Source organism: Hemiscyllium ocellatum, chromosome 8 (genome assembly GCF_020745735.1).
Source record: "Hemiscyllium ocellatum isolate sHemOce1 chromosome 8, sHemOce1.pat.X.cur, whole genome shotgun sequence".
NCBI classification, from domain to species: Eukaryota; Metazoa; Chordata; class Chondrichthyes; order Orectolobiformes; family Hemiscylliidae; genus Hemiscyllium; species Hemiscyllium ocellatum.
The window spans coordinates 28,131,742-28,151,149 of NC_083408.1; the positions used below are offsets into that span (position 1 = coordinate 28,131,742).

The following is a 19,408-nucleotide window of genomic DNA, read 5'->3' on the forward strand; positions in this document are numbered from 1 at the left end:
GCATTTGTCACATCCTGCCAACTCTACAAGATCAACTCAACCACTCCTGTGCTCCTGTGTCTTTCCTATTCTAATAATGTTGAAAGCTATGCTGGAAACTACCTCCACCACATTCATGTAGTGCATTTCACATCCTAACTATTTCCTGCAAAACACATTTTCCCTCACATTTGCCTTTGCTTCTTTTGCCAATCACTTTAAATAGGTGTCCTGTGGTTATTGACCCTTTCATCCATAGGAAAGGTTTTTCCCTGTCTTTTCTCTTTCATATTCATGATTTTGAATATCTTCACAAAACCTTCTCTCAGCTTTCTCCACTGAAGGGAGAGCAACCCCACTTCTCAAATCTATCTGTGGAACCAAATCCCTTGAACACCATAATCATTTTTCTGAATCTTTACTGCACCCCCAATTCCCACTGCCTTCTTCCTGAAGTGTGGTGCCAGAACTAGACACGCCATGGTAACTGAAGCCTAAAAGCGGTGTTTTATAATCACCACCATGATTCTTGCTCTCCAAATCTATGTTAAAAATCACATAACACCAGGTTTTGGTCCAACAGGTTTCTTTGGAAGTACGAGCTTTCAGATCCTTCATCAGATATCTTAATGGGGCAGAATCTTAAGACATAGAATTAATGTCTTATGATCCTACCCCACTAGCGTGTGCTCTACAAGCTAGTATTCCAAATAAACCTGCTGGACTATAACCTAGTGTGTGATTTTGTCCATCCCAGTCCAACACATCATTCCTCATCCATAACACTCTTGACAACGCCCAGGACTGTGCAAGTCTGAACCTGCCCTGCCACCTGCAGCTCTCTGTGGGGGGGAGGCCACTTGAGAGTTATACCCTTTCTTTCATGTTGCCTCATTCACTTTCCTCTTCCGAAAATTGAGAGAGACAGGTTTCTAAAGATCAATGCTGTCAAGGGACATGGGGCCAGCAATTTTTAAAAAAAAGGCACTGAAGTGGATGGTGAACTGTGACCTCATTGAATGGCAGAACAATCTCGACGTGGGGATCAGCTTATTCTTGCTTCTACATAATAAATGAATTATCTACATAAACGGTATATTTTCTTAAATAGACATTACATCTTCTGTTGCACTTGTGTGCTCTGGAAGTTCTGACGATTGGCGAACACCAGGCTCGCGAGGGAGGGTGACGTCACCGCCCATTACGACACGGTCGTGACGTGACGGAGAGGCGTGGTGCGGCGCGCGGCTGGAAGCCCCCCCCCCCCCCCACCGAGGGCCAACCCCCGCCACGAGAACGCGCGCGGCGCATTCCCGGGGCCGGGGCTCGGAGGAAGCAGGCGACACACAATGGGGTCCAGGGCATCGAGCCTGCTCCGGGACGAGGAGATCGAGGAAATCAAGAAGGAGACCGGCTGTGAGTGAGGAGGAGGAGGAGGAAGGGGAATTCGATGGAGTCAAAACGGGGCCTGGAGCGACAGAGGGAGCTGGCGGGAGGGAGCAGTGGGACGAGGGAGAGGACCTTGTGTGTGGGGTGGGGGGAGAAAGAGGAGCTGGTGGGGGGGGGAGAAAGAGGAGCTGGTGGGGGGGGGAGAAAGAGGAGCTGGTGGGGGGGGGAGAGGGAGGAGAGAGAGGACCTGGTTTGGGGGGGGGGGAGAGAGGGGGAGAGAGAGGACCTGGTTTGGGGGGGGGGGAGGAGAGAGAGGACCTGGTTTGGGGGGGGGGGGGGAGAGGAGGAGAGAGAGGACCTGGTTTTGGGGGGGGGGAAAAGGGGAGAGAGAGGACCTGGTTTGGGGGGGGGGAAAAGGGGAGAGAGAGGACCTGGTTTGGGGGGGGGGGGGGGGGGGGGGGGGGGGGGGGGGGGGGAGAGAGAGGACCTGGTTTGGGGGGGGGGGGGAGAGGAGGAGAGAGAGGACCTGGTTTGGGGGGGGGGAGAGAGAGGACCTGGTTTTGGGGGGGGGGGGGAGAGAGAGGACCTGGTTTGGGGGGGGGGGGAGAGGAGGAGAGAGAGGACCTGGTTTGGGGGGGGGGAAAAGGGGAGAGAGAGGACCTGGTTTGGGGGGGGGGAGGAGAGAGGACCTGGTTTGGGGGGGGGGGGGAGAGGAGGAGAGAGAGGACCTGGTTTTGGGGGGGGGGGGGGGAGAAAGGGGGAGAGAGAGGACCTGGTTTTGGGGGGGGGGGGAGAGGAGGAGAGAGAGGACCTGGTTTTGGGGGGGGGGGGGGAGAAAGGGGGAGAGAGAGGACCTGGTTTGGGGGGGGGGGGGGGGAAAGGGGAGAGAGAGGACCTGGTTTGGGGGGGGGGGGGAGAGGAGGAGAGAGAGGACCTGGTTTGGGGGGGGGGGGGAGGAGAGAGACCTGGTTTGGGGGGGGGGGGGGGGGAGAGAGGAGGAGAGAGAGGACCTGGTTTTGGGGGGGGGGGGGGAAAGGGGGAGAGAGAGGACCTGGTTTGGGGGGGGGGGAAAGGGGGGGAGAGAGAGGACCTGGTTTGGGGGGGGGGAGGAGAGAGGACCTGGTTTGGGGGGGGGGGGGAGAGAGGAGGAGAGAGAGGACCTGGTTTGGGGGGGGGGGAGAAAGGGGGAGAGAGAGGACCTGGTTTGGGGGGGGGGGGAGAAGGAGGGGGAGGAGAGAGGACCTGGTTTGGGGGGGGGGGGGGAGAGAGGAGGAGAGAGAGGACCTGGTTTGGGGGGGGGGGGAGAGAGGAGGAGAGAGAGGACCTGGTTTTGGGGGGGGGGGAAAGGGGAGAGAGAGGACCTGGTTTGGGGGGGGGGGAGAAAGGGGGAGAGAGAGGACCTGGTTTGGGGGGGGGGGCAAGGGAGGAGAGAGAGGACCTGGTTTGGGGGGGGGGGGGGAGAGGAGGAGAGAGAGGACCTGGTTTTGGGGGGGGGGGGGAGAAAGGGGGAGAGAGAGGACCTGGTTTTGGGGGGGGGGGGGAGAAAGGGGGAGAGAGAGGACCTGGTTTGGGGTGGGGGGGAAAGGGGGAGAGAGAGGACCTGGTTTTGGGGGGGGGGGAGGAGAGAGGACCTGGTTTGGGGGGGGGGGGAGAGAGGAGGAGAGAGAGGACCTGGTTTTGGGGGGGGGGGAGAAAGGGGGAGAGAGAGGACCTGGTTTGGGGGGGGGGGGGGGGAGGGGAGAGAGAGGACCTGGTTTGGGGGGGGGGGGGGGGAAAGGGGGAGAGAGAGGACCTGGTTTTGGGGGGGGGGAAAAGGGGAGAGAGAGGACCTGGTTTGGGTGGGGGGGAGAGGGGGAGAGAGAGGACCTGGTTTGTGGGGGGGGGGGGAGAGAGAGGACCTGGTGTGGAGGGGAGGAGGATGAGGGAGAGGAGCTGGGGAGGAGAGAGGACCTGGTTGATGAGAGGACCTGGTTGATGGTGGGGGGGGGGGGCAGAGAGGACCTGGTTTGGGGGGGGGGGGGGGGGGGGGAGGGAGGAGAGAGAGGACCTGGTTTTGGGGGGGGGGGGGGGAGGAGAGAGAGGACCTGGTTTTGGGGGGGGGGGGTGGAGAGAGAGAGGACCTGGGGGAGGTGGGGGCATGGAGAGAGAGGGGGGACCTGGGGGGGGTGGGGTGGAGAGAGAGAGAGGACCTGGTTTGGAGGGGGGGGGGAGAGAGAGGAGCTGGTGTGGAGGGGAGGAGGATGAGGGAGAGGAGCTGGGGAGGAGAGAGGACCTGGTTGATGAGAGGACCTGGTTGATGGTGGTGGGGGGGGGCAGAGAGGACCTGGGGTAGTGGGGGAGAGAGGACCTGGTTTGGGGGGGGGGGGGGAGGGAGGAGAGAGAGGACCTGGTTTTGGGGGGGGGGGGGAGGGAGGAGAGAGAGGACCTGGTTTTGGGGGGGGTGGGGGTGGAGAGAGAGAGGACCTGGGGGAGGTGGGGGCATGGAGAGAGAGGGGGGACCTGGGGGGGGTGTGGAGAGAGAGAGAGAGGGAGGACCTGGGGGGGCGGGGTGTGGAGAGAGAGAGGGAGGACCTGGGGGGGCGGGTGTGAAGAGAGAGGGAAGACCTGGGGGGGCGGGTGTGAAGAGAGAGGGGGAGGACCTGGGGGGGAGGGGTGGAGAGTGAGAGGGAGGACCTGGGGGGGTGGAGAGAGAGAAAGAGGATGGGGGAGGTTGCGGGGAGCGAGAGAGAGATAGGACCTTGGGTGGGGGGGGTGGGGTGGAGAGCGAGGGGACTGGGGGGGGGAGAAAAAGAGAGGACCTGAGGTGGGGGGGAAGGGAGGGTAAGTTGGCGGAAGGTGCTGGGGGAAGAGGGGAGGGTGGGAGGGAGGGAGGGACAGGTAAGAGGGATGGGCGGCAGGCAACCGGGGGTGGGAATAAGGGGAGGGCAGTGTGCGGGTAAGTGGGACTGGTGGTCGAGGGGGTGGGGGAGAGGGGAGGGCATTGGGTGTAAGTGGGGCGGGTGGTTGGGGGGATAAGAGGGGAGGGTGGCAGGTGGTGGGGGAGGTAAGAGGGCAGGCAGTGGGGATGATATGTGGGGGTGGCAGATGGTTGGGGGGGGGGGAGAGGGGTGGGTGCTGGGGGGGTGGGGTGAAGTAAGAGTGGAGGGTAGCGGGGGATAAGAGGGGAGGGAGGGGTGGGGGAGGGGAGGGAGTAAGAGGGGAAGGCAGGGGAATGGGTAGGAGGGGAAGATAGGGGAGAGGGTAAGAGGCGAGGGTGGGGGGTAAGAGGGGAAGGCAGGGGAGAGGGTAAGAAGGGAGGGGAAGACAGGGGAGGGGGTAAGAGGGGAGGGCAGGGGAGGGGGTTAAGAGGGGAGGGCAGTGAGTAAGAGGTGAGGGGGTATGAGGGGATGGGGTAAGAGGAGGGTGGGGAGGGGGTTGGAGGGAAGAGGGTAAGTTTGGAGGGCAGGGGTTAAGAGGGGAGGGTGGTTAGAGGGGTGGGTGGTAAGGGGGGAGGGGAGATGGGTAAGGGAGGTAAGGGGGAGGGGGAAAGGAGGGGGTCTAAAGTGAGGGCGCTGGGGGGGGATAAGAGGGGAGGGCAGCGGACGATGGGGGGGAAATAAGACTGGAGAGCAATGTATGTTGGGGGGAAGAGAGGAGGGTGGGGCGTGAATGAGGGAAGGGGGATAGGAGGGGATCTAAAGTGAGAGCGCCAGAGGCGAGGGATTGGAGTGACGGTGCTGTAGGCGAGGGTCTGGAATGAAGGTTTAGTGAAGGAAGAACAGAATTTGGGGGAGGAGAGAATGGCCTGAAGAGGAATTGAGGCTGGTGTGAGGATTGAGAGTATGGAGACAGGAAGGAATGAGTTGAGTGAGAATGTCGGGCAGATGAGATGAGGTGATTGAGGAATGGAATAGAGTGGGGGGGAAAGAATGGGCAAGAGGGAATTGGAGTGTGGAATGAGCAGGAAGGAAAGGAATCATGATTCTGGGGAGCGGTGATGGAGAGGACGAGGGATAATGAGAAAAGAAGGGGTAGGTTGGAAATGCAGGGAAAGGGTGTGAGTGGGTTAGTCGGATGAATGGAGTAGGGACACCAAGTGGGAAGGGGAATGAAGTGAATGTGGGATCTGTGAAAAGAGTAGAGACTCAAGAAAAAATGGGTTTGTGAGTGTGAATGATGTGGTGAGAGGAGAAAAGAGTGAGGGTGGGGAGGGAACTCGGTAGACAGTAGCACGGAGATCAGGGAGACAAGGTAAGAGAGAAGCAGGTGGGAAGAGGAAAGAGAGAATATGATAAATAACATTGTACTAATGGGGCAGTGATTGATTGCCACTGCTGACAGAAGCTGTGTTTTGGGACTTAGTTGAATTTCATTGAGGTTATTTTCATGTGGGCAGTTAACAGGTCCCTTGTCACGCAAGTAGAAGGGCAACATTCTAACCCACTTACTCCTAACTCTATCTGATTTTGTTTTGTTTATATACAGTTTCTCACAGCCAGATTACACGCCTTTATAGCAGATTCACCAGTCTGGATAAGGGGGAGAATGGCACACTTTGGTAAGGAAATATCAACCCTTGGGATCAGCTAATTCATACAATAGATTTCCTGTCACCAGTCGTTTCTAGGTAGTATCTGGTTCACAGAATAGCAAGCAGGATTCTAGTACATAAAGCTTGTACAGTACTGTTGGTCAGAATTTATAATTTGCTTCCTGGAAGGAGTAAAACCGGTTGTGATGCCAGGTAGTGTGATTATAAGGCTGACCAAAATTGCCACAAAGTTTATGAGTAAAATTGTTTAGTTTGTATAAGAACTTCTCACCTGTAATAGGAAATTTTGTGGGTCAAATGAGACACTGGTGAATTTGACGTGCAAACAAATCAGTTTTTATTCAACGGAAAGATGTAGATTTTAAGCATTTTTCCCGTTGGGTATAAGACTGAAGGCTGGATTAAGAAAGCTGTCTTGTAAGATGAATTATCTTCCTCTCCTTTGGTCCAATGTCATATGTCATTTTCTTGAAACACTTGCACAGTGGACTGTTTAATTAATTGCCTTTCAAAATGTCATTGAACTTGTTGCCATATTCAAGTTGTTTTTGATTGTAATGTTAGAGATTTTCTCAGCCTGACAATTTAGCACGGTCAATCTTGCTGACTCATCTTACCTGCTGACTCAGCAAACTGCAGTCTTGCAAGGATGTGTAAAGAAAATACTATGATCCAGTTCGGATGTAACGAGGAGTTTATTTCCCAACATCACTGAACTCTGTTTCACGTAATTAAGGAGAATTAGGACCAATTTGTTTTGTCACCTTCGAATTAGAAATGATATTGAAATTCAGGAGGCAGAAGTACTAAAAAAAAGATGATATGGACGAATTGGGTGGGGTTAATAGAGGTAGATTGTGGCAATGGCTGCAAAGAAGGAGTTGGATCATTGCCTATGGCTGTCTCGAGTGCTGTTGAACTCCACTCACAATGAAGGAAACGGAGTAGCCAGTTTCTGCATAGCGAACTCCTGCTACTGATAATTGCATAATGATTGGATCATCTGTTTTTTTTTTACTGTGACGTTGATTGAGAAATAACCTAGGATTCAAGGGTGATCTAACTTGCTCATCATTGAAGTAGTGATGTGGCTTTTTGTATCCGTCTGATAGGCCAAAAGGGATTTTTTAACTGCTGAGCTGATGAACCACACCTCTGTCAATGTAGCACTTAATATGATTTTGGAGAGTCTGGAAGCATGGTGGTTTGAACTATTTGTGCCTGGAACAAGTCATGTCCATGTCCCATCATGATGAAAGTTCCTTCCTACAAAGGGAAGTCTAGGAAGAGCTGGCAGACGTGGAACAGGGAATTGTTATTTTTGTAACTTAACCATGTGCTGTGACACAATCCTGTGTTGTGAAAGCTAGAATGAGAAGGAAGGTCATCACTCATCCACTTTTTATTTAGCTGAGTCATTATATTTACATCTGAGAGCATGTTGATTAATGGTTTATCTCTGGCACTGTCAGAACACAGTTTTTCAAAGTTGCATTACTTCCTGCAAGATCGCAAGTTTAAAAACAGCTTTTCAAATTTCAGGTTCCAACCAGCTTAAACTAGTTCCAGCAAAGTCACCTTCACAGTGAGGGTAATGTCAAACAATTTACTTTTTAAAATGAAGAGAAAGAATCTGCTCATCTTACAACAGGACGTTTAACAATTGATCTCCACATCGGGATATTTGGGTGTGAACCTTTATCGGTACCATTAATTTGCTTTGTACAGTCACGTTGCTCAATCCTCCATTGGTAGCTGTCCTTCTAACCCTCTAAGAACTCAAACCTGGACCTCCTGGCCCAGAGATGGGGGAATACTTTCAATGTTCCACAAGTACCCAGAAAGTATTTGGAATAGGCAGCCCCAGGTTAAGTTCAGTACAGTCTGCTTGAAGGACTGTAATGCTGAACATTTTCTTTATTTTTCTCATTTTTTTCCGAAGATTTTTTACGTGGGTATCTTTGTACCTAAGGTGGCATCTTAAGTGGTGATTTAACTCTTCATTGCCCTAATATGAATATATGTGACAATAAAGCTAATTCTAAGTGCCTTGCAATCACAATAGCAAAATTCCACAAACCATCACCTTCAATCTGATTAGATCACTTCTTTCATTTGTTCATGGCCTAATTGTGCCACGGCATTTGATCCCATATTGCTTTTTAGAAGGTGTGGTGAGTCACAACTTTGAGCCACAAGTTGTCCTTGTGTTGTTGGTACACCTATAATGTTGTTAGGGAGGGTGATGCAAGATTTTGACCCAATGTGAAGGAATGATGTTATCGCACCAAACCAGGGTGATGTGAGAATATTGTATTTTGAAAGATACAGAGTTAAAATTAGAAAATTACTTCAGCCAATCAGTATTCAAGTGCAACCAATATGGTGAGATGCTGATAAAAGCAAATTACTGCGGATGCTGGAATCTGAAACCAAAAGAGAAAATGCTGGAAAATCTCAGCAGGTCTGGCAGCATCTGTAAGGAGAGAAAAGAGCTGACATTTCGAGTCTAATTGACCCTTTGTCAAAGCTTTGGCAAAGGATCAGTTAGACTTGAAACGTCGGCTCTTTTCTCTCCTTACAGATGCTGCCAGACCTGCTGACATTTTCCAGCATTTTCTCTTTTGGTGAGATGTTGAGTTTAATAAAAGTTCAAAAATGGGATGTAATGTCACTAGTTACACAGCAAAAGCCTATGCAATTAGCAAGTGCCAGCTTGGATTGGGCCAGAGGGCTGGCATGTACAAATAGCTCTTCTACCACTTCACTTCTTAGTGGTCAGGTCTTCTCAACTTCTGGAATCCCTCAAAAAATCTTAACTGGAGGCTTCCTTCACAGTTCTCTTCTGCCCTCTGCAATAAATTCTCCCAAAGTCATCTCCTTTCTCCCCTTTTCAGGGATGGATGTCTGTTTCCATGACAGTACAATATTAAACAATATCTACAAATCATGTTGATAGTTACTAAACAGTGACTTGAAGGGGAACTTGTAGGTGTTGACCTTTGTCCTTCTAGAGAAATTGAAGGTTTGGGAGGTGAGTTGCTGTTCTGCATCTTATGGATGGTACAGACTACCGCCACAGTGCACCAGTGCTGAAAGGAGCCATTATTTAAAGTGAAGGTTGGGGTGCTGATGAAGCTGGTTGCTTTGTTTTGGATGGTTGCAAGCTTCTTGAGTATTGTTGGGTCTGCACTTATCCAAGCAAGTGGGGAATATCCCATCACACTCCTGACTTGTGGATAGTGGACAGGCTTTGGGAAGTCAGGAGGTGAGTCATTTATCCCTTGACACTAATCTTTCCCTTGCAGAATTCAACGATCTGATCCCTTTGAGTATCATGGGGGCTGCTTACAATTACTCTTGTTGAGATGGTCATTGTCTGGATCTTGCATGGTGTGAATGTACAATATTTTAGTGATCTGAAATGAGTATTGCATTTTGTACAGGGTGAAATCTTCTGTTCTTCCAGTCATGCTGAGAGATCTTGTTGAGGTAGCTAAGAGCTCAGACTTCAGTTTAATATCTGGTTTAAAAGCACTGAAGGTATGGCATTTGGAATGCCAGTCTGGATTATGTTTTCAAGTTTCGAAGAGGACTTGAAACCACAAAGCCTTGACTCAAAGGCATGAGTGCTACTAGATTAACCACTACTGAAATGTTTGGTATTCCTTCCGCCTCCTAAGTGAAAACAAGATAAACACATGTTGGAGAAAGGAATAGGAGATATGTCAGTGGGGTGGCAGAGGCGGCTCATATTGATCCAGCAGACATGCTATATATATAACTCTGTGTTCTTTCATTAGGTACTTTCCTAATCACAACTTTGATCAAGCTCCTCTGGTGAATTTTCTGATTACACTTCCAAGGAGTGCTTTCGGACATTTCTATACACTAAAAATGCTGAAAAATTGTATGGTCTTGAGCAGGCTTCTTGGTTAGTATCGGTGGCCTGTAGTGATACTGTCTACATTTCAGTGAGCAACTTCCCTGTACAGTTTGCTTTGTTGATGCTCAATTAATACATTTCCTTCAGTCACCAGGAGAAATTAATCACAATTATTCAGCACAGAGGGAGTCTATGCATGGTCTTCCATACACAACAGAGTATGATCTGTCACTTAAAAGTCTATGGAAACCTGGTTAGCACAGTGTGTCGATTCCTTTTTAAAGTTATCTTATTTAACCTTGATTTCAAAAAACCATAATCAGAGTAGCTGTCTTGTGAATTTGCAGTAAATGCTCTTGCATCTTGGTACTCACATTAACTGGAAGCCCTTGTTAAGCTACCATCTTACACATGACCTTCCCCCTCTCATGTGCACCAACCCACCCCTCCTGTTTCCTGCATGCATCACCACCTCCTCCCCCACCCATTCGAAGATGTTAACCTTGTGTAGAATTTTTTTGCAAAGCAAGTATCATTTCCTTACTCTCTGCCATAGACTTGGGCTGCTGATGTACAATGTTGGACTCAAACTTGGCTTTGCTTCAACTTTGTCCTGTGAATTGTTCGCTGCCAATATTTCTGTTAAGTAGATGTGAACAACTTTACAGAGACAAGGCTTGGAATTGAGGACATAGCTGAGAAAATGAGTATACCCATTTCATGTGTAACAGCATGGGACCTAGTATAAGACATAGCTCACTACAGGAGACAATCAATGATAATTTGAATAGAGTGATGGTCATTCTTTAATAAACAAAATAGCCAAAGAACTGTGGATGCTGAAAATTACAAACAAACGCAGAAAATGCGTGAAAAGCACAGCAGGTCTGGCAGCATCTTTGGAGAGAAAACAGTTAACATTTCAGGTCAGTCTTTGACAGATTAGGGTTGCAGGTATGGGAAGAAGTAGAATTTTATGTTTGTAACCTCTGGAACTAACACAAAGGATAGAATAATCTCCAATGCAACCTCAAGGTAATGGGATAGTTAGGCATGCATTGACGGGAGCCATTCTCTCTGGAAGCCTTGTGACTGTCTTGCAAAATTGTGTAAGAATTTTCCAGTTTTCTATGATGTTGGCCTCTGCTCAGTCTTCCTACCTTCTCTTTGTAGGATTTGCATTGTTATTGGTTTGGTCATTGAGTGAATGAGCTTGCACTATGGCATACATAGAGTGAGCATCGAGGGGCTGAAGGCTTCTTTGAGCCTTTTTGTATGTTCCTGCCTGTGACGCTGAATGAACCATTTGACCATCATTTGAGGGGCGCTTTTCCAGATCATCGCTATCATACTTAAACGTCTGTTTCTGTCCTTGTAGCCGTGAAGATTTTCAACGGATCCCAGAGCTGGCTATTAACCCACTTGGAGACAGGATAATCAATGCTTTCTTCCCTGAAAGGTGAGCAGTGAATCAATATGTGTTTCCATGATTAATTGTTGAGCACCTTTCAGATAGCTAGACGGAGTTGGCAGTGGCAGAAAACTGAAGAGTGTTGTGGCCTATAGAGAAGTTATAGCAAAGCACAGAGAAAGGGTGTCAGTTGCATCACTTGATCGATTCCTGAGGGCTTGTCTTATGTGGAAAGACTGGATAGCTCAGGCTTGTATCTCTTAAAGTTTAGAAGAATAAAGCACAATCTTATTGATAAATATGATATTGAAGGAAATTAACAGAATGGACACTGAAAGTATGTGGAAGAGACTGGGATGACGCAACAAAATATGGTGTCTCCTATTTAAGACAGATGAGAACTTTTTTATAAAGATTGTGAGCCTGGAGTTCTCTTCCCCAGAGAGAATTTCCCGGGTACAGCGTAACTGAATATTTTTAAGACAGCAGTAAATAGGTTCTCTGTAACCAGGGAGCCCATGGTTATTAAGGGCTAGTTGGCAAAATATTTATAAGGTCACAATTAAATTTACTATGATTTTATTGAATGCTTATTTCCATCTCTGTAACATCATCCAACTTTGACTAAGTTCATTTTTAGGTTACTAATTTGTACTTTCTGGCGTAAATTACAATCTTTCCAATGACATGGACTTTTTCCACTCAGATTGACACATTAGAAAGGGTTAATGTTTCTCATCACCATCTTAGACGGAGCAGGTAGCTCTTTGTTTAAAGCTTTGTGATCCAATAAGTTTCAGACAAGGAGAGGTTATGGCAGGGTAGAATATAGGAAAAGTATTTTCACTTGTGGGAGATAGAGTACTAATAGTCATAAATGTTAAATGAAATTTCAGAGGTGCTGGCTACCATGAGGAATCCTTGTTATGATTAGTATAGCTGTATTTGAGGCTAGCTAAATATGTGACAGGGAAAGTAACAGAACAATCTGCTGAATGAATAATGTGAAGCTGTGATCAACACTTAGCAGTAGGTCATCTTTGTCTTCACCTTTTCTTCCCACCAGCTCCCACATTCATGAGCTCATCTGCCATTTCCACCACCCATTTGGTCCCAATATCAAACACCAAGCCTGATCTCTGCTTTCCAGAGAGACTTTGAGCATTCACTCCTATTTGTCCAGCGTCTTAATGTGCAGGCATAGACAATCTGATACTTACCCTGGCCCCACAAACACTCTAAAGAATAGCATCTGGAGTCGTAGAGGTGTACAGCACAGAAACAGACCCTTTAGGCTTTTGGATGATGTTGAGTAGTGCTGGCCCTCCACTGTACTCTGATCATTATGACCAGTTACTGCAGCAATTCTAGGCCACTTTCTGCTCAACCTTGGATTTTTCTTTCCATTTGTGCTCAGCGAAGACCAGGTGAATTTCCGGGGCTTTATGCGGACTCTTGCTCATTTCCGACCCATCGAGGAGAGTGACAAAAACAAAGATCCTCGTGTTCCTGAACCACTCAATAGCAGGAACAACAAGCTGCTTTGTAAGTACCTGATTCTTTTGGTTAATTGTGGTTACTGTACCTTAGCTTAGACAAGTGACACTGAGTTACTGTTCAGTGTGTAAATGAATTGCCCACTGTGACTTTTGTTTGTATGTAGCAAGGGCTCGCCTTACTGAGTGAACCTGCCAGAGCGGTGGTCCAGGAAGTCGGGAGGGGCACCAGGTGCCTTATTTTAGATTCCCCATGTGAAGATTGAGACAGAGTATCTGTTATGATGGTGTAGAACCTGTGTAGCAGGAAGCAAGTACCAACTTGGCATGGGTTTGGATAGCCTCCAAACTGATTCAGACTGATGTACTTAGCTGAGGTAAACACAGCACCAACAGCAAAATGACACAGCCTCCTCTGTGTGGTACAGAGCAAAATATTTCCCAAGGCAGCAAATCGTCCAATAACCAGTTACCATCTCATTCAACATCAAAATGTGGAACTTTGAAAACAGTCTAACAGCAGTGGCCCCCCACCCTGGTCCGTTGCTGACGGATTATATTCTCACCCTTGCTGCCCCCTACTGACAGGACCATGTTTCCACCCACGACAGGATCACCCCAGTGAAATGTGTTCCTAGTATTATCCCTATCCCTACAGGATGCTTCAGGTTGCATCTGATCTGTTGATGTACAAGTGAGAAAGAACAGAGTCTACCAGTGTATCAGAGGATCTACCTCTATCTCTTCAGACAATGAGTTACACTTTATATGTTATAAAGGTAGAGAAGAGGGGAAAGAAGAATGGATGATTGAATGGACAGAGGAAGTTAGCAAGTGGTTTTGAGAGCAAGGGAGATTGAATAAATCAAAGGGGAGGAGAAAAGAGACATTCAAAAAGTGGAGTGAACACGAGATGAGATCAGTGACACTTGCAGTGTTTCACTCTCTGCTGCCTGCAGTCCTTCAAAAATACAGTATTGCACAATGATTCTTTCTTTACTGTTTCAGTTGCTTTCAGACTTTATGATCTTGACAAGGATGACAAGATTTCACGTGAAGAGCTCCTGCAGGTACTGAGTATTTCCTTCTATGGTGCTGTGTTAAACTGACAACTCAGAGGGGACAGCAAGGAAGTGGTAGATTCTCCTACCAATTAACATTGTAGCGTTTTCTGATGGGACTTTCTCTGTCATAGATTCACAGAGACTTGCAGTTCATAATGCTCCAAGGACAGTGGTTCATATCCCACCATTGCAGCTGGTGGAATTTAAATTTAATTAATAAAATGGACAATTAATTCATGGATCTGGACTTGAAAGGTAGCCCACATGGTCACAAATATTGATGAACATCATCAAGCCTATCTGATTCACTAATGTTCTTTCGGAAGTAAATCTTCTGTCTGAAACTGGTCTAGCCTACATATGGTCACAAACATATAATCTGTTTTAGTGATGTTGAATCAGGGATTAATATTGGCCAAGAAAGTAGGGGGCTCTGTCCTGCTCTTTGGGAATTGTGTTGTCGGATCTTCTCCGTCATCTTGAGTATGAGGCACACAGGGACTTCAGTTTCAAGCTTAAGCTGAAAGAAGACATCTCTGATAATGCAGCACTTGTCAATCCTCCTCCCCAATATAATTTGCATGTTGAACTGAACCCCATTGATATTTACTTTTGGAAAGATTTTTTTTAAAAACTAAAGACACTATTGAAAGGATGCACTTCGCTACCTTATTGCCTTTCTTTATCTTGGGGAAATAGATGCAGAGCTGAAAAATGTGTTGCTGGAAAAGCACAGCAGGTCAGGCAGCATCCAAGGAGCAGGAGAATTGACATTTCGGCAACCCTGTTAGTGTGGTGGTCGTTTCCACACTGACTTGGAACTATGTTGTTGTTGTTCCTTCACTGCTGCAGGATCAAAACGACAGCAATGGGAATGTTCTTACATACCAGCAGATGTTCAAGAATATGGTTCACCACCTCCTGCAGGACACATTCAGTGGAAGCTGTCCAAAACACACAATGCCCATATTGAATGACCAGTGAAGAAAATCACTGTACAGAGTGAGAGGGATATGAGAAGACTGGGGATATTGGCTCTTTTTTGTGAAGTTTCTAGCATTTTTAGTTAGGCTCTGATCAGTGCAGGCTGTAGTGTGACCAACATGTTTACTGTCAATGGTTTACTTCCTTTTATCACAACGTAGGTCCTTCGCATGATGGTGGGAGTCAACATTTCTGACGAGCAATTGGGCAGCATTGCAGACAGAACTATTCAAGAGGCAGACCAGGATGGTGACCTTTCTATCTCTTTCAATGAATTTCAGAAGGTATGAGGGCAGCAATATACTCTCACTTTAGACTTTGCTATCTGCTTATGTTTCGGGCATTGAATAGATACAGACCCACATGTACTGTATCCCAGTGTTCTACAGTGACAGACCTGTGCACCAGTACACATACAATTACAGTAACTAAGCTGTACCCAATGAACTTGCAGAGTTGCTCTGTTTCCTGCATTACTCTCAATAATTGCATTAATCTTTGCACCGTACCTGTCCGTATCTGCTCACTATTTGTTGAGAACTTCCCTCCGTCTCTCTCTCTGTTTTCTATCTGACCAGCTTACTTTATTCACTCTTCGCCATCAGGTGTTGGAGAAGGTTGACGTTGAGCAGAAGATGAGCATCCGATTCCTTCACTGAAATGCACACTTTGACTGAGCGGGCGAGATCTCCACACTCTGTCTGCCTCTGACTACATCAACATATTAGCTGACTATGTAGACAAGTTTATCAATTGCACAGGAGCATGCCAGTCATTCCATAGGTTCCCCATTGCTCAGCAGCTGTGGAAGTCGTTATTCCTTGTGATTAGTTTTGAGTCCTACCAGAGAGCTGTGCTCTACATTTCACCTGATGATCCCAGGTACCACTGAACAGCCACCCATTGGACTGAGCAGACTAATCGGCCTTGCTGGTGGGGCAGTGCTGCACATTCAGGTGATGGTACATAGAGAAACCAGTCTTGCCTGAGGGGTTCCATAGTTATCACGGACTGCATTGTTATGGTGCTCCTTGAAATGGATTGCTCCCCAATCAAACTGCAATATTGAGGGGATGTTGAATCAAGTTATTTTAATTGAATTTGTAGGTTTTTGTGATCGGGGGTTGTTGATTATAGGGTATTTATTAATTCAGTGTTGTATGAATTGTGGCTTTCGTGATATTTGCTATTACAAGTTCTTCAGTGCCAGTTGCAATTTATCTGTTTTACGTGTTATGTTTTTGGCTCTGTTTCTCCAGACCTCTTCAAGGAGAAGAATGATTGTCTTTGATTTTGATGATAAGACACTATTTTCCCCATGGTTTTTCTGTGGGACCCAGGCTTTCTTGTGCACTCCTTGTGACGCAAGGTTGCAATTGATTTTTACTTGGCAGTGCTAAATTGCCTGAAGCTTGCAGACCCATTGGTGATGGTGTGGAGGGGTTAGGATTGCAATTTGTGCCTACGGGCCTCTGCTCATGTTCAGATTGAGAGACTGTGATGTTAATGTCACTGTTTACTAGTGAATTTCCCTGCCTTTGCTTCCTGGCTATCAATCCTGATAGAAATTTTGTAAATCAATGTTTTTATTATTGCTGTCAATACAGAAAGGTTTCTCTATCACCATCCCTCTTTGTTAGTTAGCTGATTTATCAGTTAAAGATGTTGGTTTGCTTCTAATATCAGTTCCTTTATTGACTAGAGATTTCAAATGATGCTGTGGGGAATTTCACTGAGAACCCTTTAACAGTTACAGACAACGTGGGAGTTTAAGACTTTTTTTCTAAACTTCAGTCTCGCTCCAGGTGATGTGACTGGAAACTGTCCTCGGTGCCTTTTCTGTATGGACAGGCTCTATAGCTGGTTTATTGTATTTGTAACTGCTCATTCCTGCAGTATTTAAAACTAGCTTTTGCAGTCATTTCTACCGAGTTGAGGTAATCCTAATTGGCGAAACTGTATTGAGTGTTAATGCAACAGTGTTTATTCTTGTGATTCACATTCTAGCATATTGGAAGGAAGGGCCTAAACAATTCCAGGATTCTAGAGATTAAATCAGTCACTAAGTTTCAAAGAGAGAGAAGAACAGGACATTATGCTTCAGGATAAGTGCTAAGCTGATTCTCAAGCCCACTTGTGCCAGGAAGCACTGTGTGTATGATCTTGGGTTTTGATGCAAAATTGTAGGGTTCTGTCCATATTAAGTACATCTTCATGCTTAAGGGAGCTGAAGTGAGCTTGAAGACTCTTTGGCACTGTTAAAAGGCAGCCCCTGTTTCTGCGTGCCATTCCATTTGATTTTTTAAAAAATGCTACATGTTTCCTTCATAGAATATCACAACAGTTGCCATCAGCTAAGATCCTGTTAAATAGTCCAAGGTTTTGGCTTATGTGTCTTGAATTGGGTATCTTAGGGTTTCCATTCTTTTCAAGACCACCAACGTGGCATGGGAGAGCAAAGCATACTTCAGCAAAGGCCTGAAGATAGAGAGACTGTTCAAGTTGCCTCACTTGCATCATGTCTTCACCCTCTACCCCCTTTCCCCTCAGTAAATGGGATAACGCTGAGAATTACCAAAGTTTTCCCACACACAGACAGAACAGCCTTCAATGCTGCTCTGATTGAACTAAGCTGAATGCAACACATACTGTTGAATGCCTGTAGCTGGCTCACTGATACTGTATTGAGTTTTATTGTCCTTCCCTGAACTGAGCTCTCACCTTCCCTATGAGAAGAGTATCTGTATGTTTCATAAATAAAACATGTAATCTTTGATCCTTCATTTTGATGTGTCTCATTTTGTGATCAATTAAAACCAAGTTTGAATTACAACTGCAATTACAATTTTTGTATGTAAATAAAAACAAAGTGCTGGAGAAACTCAGCAGGTCTGCAGCATTTTTGGAGAGAGAAACAGAGTTGACATTTCATAGAACATTACAGTGCAGTACAGGCTCTTCGGCCCTGTGAAACCAATCTGAAGCCAATCAAACCTCCACTATTCCATTTTCATCCATATCCAATGACCATTTAAATGCCCTTGAAATTGGCGAGTCTACTACTGTTAAAGGCAGGATGCCCTTACTACTCTGAGTAAAGAAACTACCTCTGACGTCTATCCTATATCTATCACCCTGCAATTTAAAGCTATGTTCCCTCATTCTAGCTATCACCATCTGAGGAAAAAGGCTCTCACTGTCCACCCTATCTAACCCTCTGATTATCTTATGTCTCAATTAAGTCCACCTCTCAACCTTCTTCTCTATAATGAACACAGTCTGTCAAGTTCCTCAGCCTTTCCTCATAAGAGCTTCCTTTCATAGGTAACATCCTAGTAAATCTCTACTCCCTTTCCAAAGCTTCCACATCCTTCCCATTTTGCAGTGACCAGAACTGCACACAATATTCCAATTGCAGCCAGACTAGAGTTTTGTACAGCTACAACATGACCTCATGGCTCTGAAACTCAATCCCTCTACCAGTAAAAGCTCACACACTGTATGCCTTCTTAACAACCCTGTCAACCTGGGTGGCAACTTTCAGATATCTATGCACATGGACACAGAAATCTCTCTGCTCATCCACACTATCAAGAATCTTAGCATTAGCTCAGTTCTCTGCATTCCTGTTACTCCTTCCAAAGTGAATCACCTCACACTTTTCTGCATTAAACACTATTTGACACCTCTCAGCCCAGCTCTGCAGCTTATCTATGTCCCTCAGTCACCTGCAACATCCTTCAGCACTATCCACAACTCAACTGAACTTACTTGCAAATTTACTAACCTATCCTATGTCCTTACCCAGGTCATTTATAAAAATGACAAACAGCTGTGGCCCCAAAAACAGATCCACGCAGTACACCACTATTAACTGAACTCCAGGATGAGTTCCCATCAACCATCGCCTCTGTTGTCTTCCAGCTAGCCAATTTCTGATCCAAACCACTAAATCACCCTTAATCCCCTGCCTCTGTATTTTCTGCAAAAGCCTACCGTGGGAAATCTTATCAAACACCTTACTGAAATCCATATACACCACATCAACCCTCATCCACCTGTTTGGTCACCTTTTCAAAGAACTCAAAGTTTGTGTGGCAAGACCTATCCTTCACAAAACCATGTTGACTATCCCTAATCAAATTCTTCCTTTCCAGATGATTACAAATCCTATCTCTTATAATCCTTTCTGACACTTTACCCATCACCCAAGTAAGGCTCACTGGCCTATGATTACCAGGGTTATTTCTACTACTCTACTTGAACAAGGGGACAACATTTGCTACGCTTCAGTATGACCGTTTCAGAAACAAAGTTAGTGCTTTGAGACCAATATGACTTAAGAGTCATATTGAACATGGCTTGATGCTGCCAGATCTGCCAAGTTTTCCCAGCGTTTTCTGTTTTTATTTCAGATTTCTAGTATCTGCATTGTTTTATTTTGATTTCCTGCTGGTTTTCTTTTCTGTTCTGAGGTTTGCCTTCAGTGTGGTGTCCATCATACAGACCTGTACTAAGTTGGCTGAAAGCTTTGCTAAGCTGCTCAGGTCACCTCAAAGACTCTGAACATACCACAGTTCGATGATTTCCTTAAAGATTTCTGTCCTCCATGTTAAGGCACATGCGTCATATCAATATGTTTTTAAAATAAAGTTAGCAGTCTTAACT

At 46.6% G+C, this 19,408-nt stretch overlaps 1 protein-coding gene across 1 annotated transcript; it reads left to right on the forward strand.

Moving 5' to 3' along the window:
• The first annotated feature begins 1,246 nt into the window (after positions 1 to 1,246).
• Positions 1,247 to 17,523, forward strand: chp1 (calcineurin-like EF-hand protein 1). Its single transcript, XM_060828742.1, has 7 exons — positions 1,247 to 1,395; positions 5,833 to 5,905; positions 11,164 to 11,244; positions 12,614 to 12,741; positions 13,701 to 13,762; positions 14,902 to 15,024; positions 15,346 to 17,523. Exons 1-7 carry the CDS (start codon positions 1,329 to 1,331, stop codon positions 15,397 to 15,399), a joined length of 588 nt encoding a protein of 195 aa, XP_060684725.1. The 5' UTR covers positions 1,247 to 1,328; the 3' UTR covers positions 15,400 to 17,523.
• The last annotated feature ends 1,885 nt before the right edge of the window (positions 17,524 to 19,408 follow it).

Excerpts from the sequence above, each read along its gene's own strand:
- chp1 (XM_060828742.1), top strand. The coding sequence starts at position 1,329 with ATGGGGTCCAGGGCATCGAGCCTGCTCCGGGACGAGGAGATCGAGGAA. Across the intron at positions 5,906-11,163 it reads GGGGAGAATGGCACACTTTG|CCGTGAAGATTTTCAACGGA; the intron begins GTAAGGAAATAT and ends CTGTCCTTGTAG. Across the intron at positions 12,742-13,700 it reads CAGGAACAACAAGCTGCTTT|TTGCTTTCAGACTTTATGAT; the intron begins GTAAGTACCTGA and ends TTACTGTTTCAG.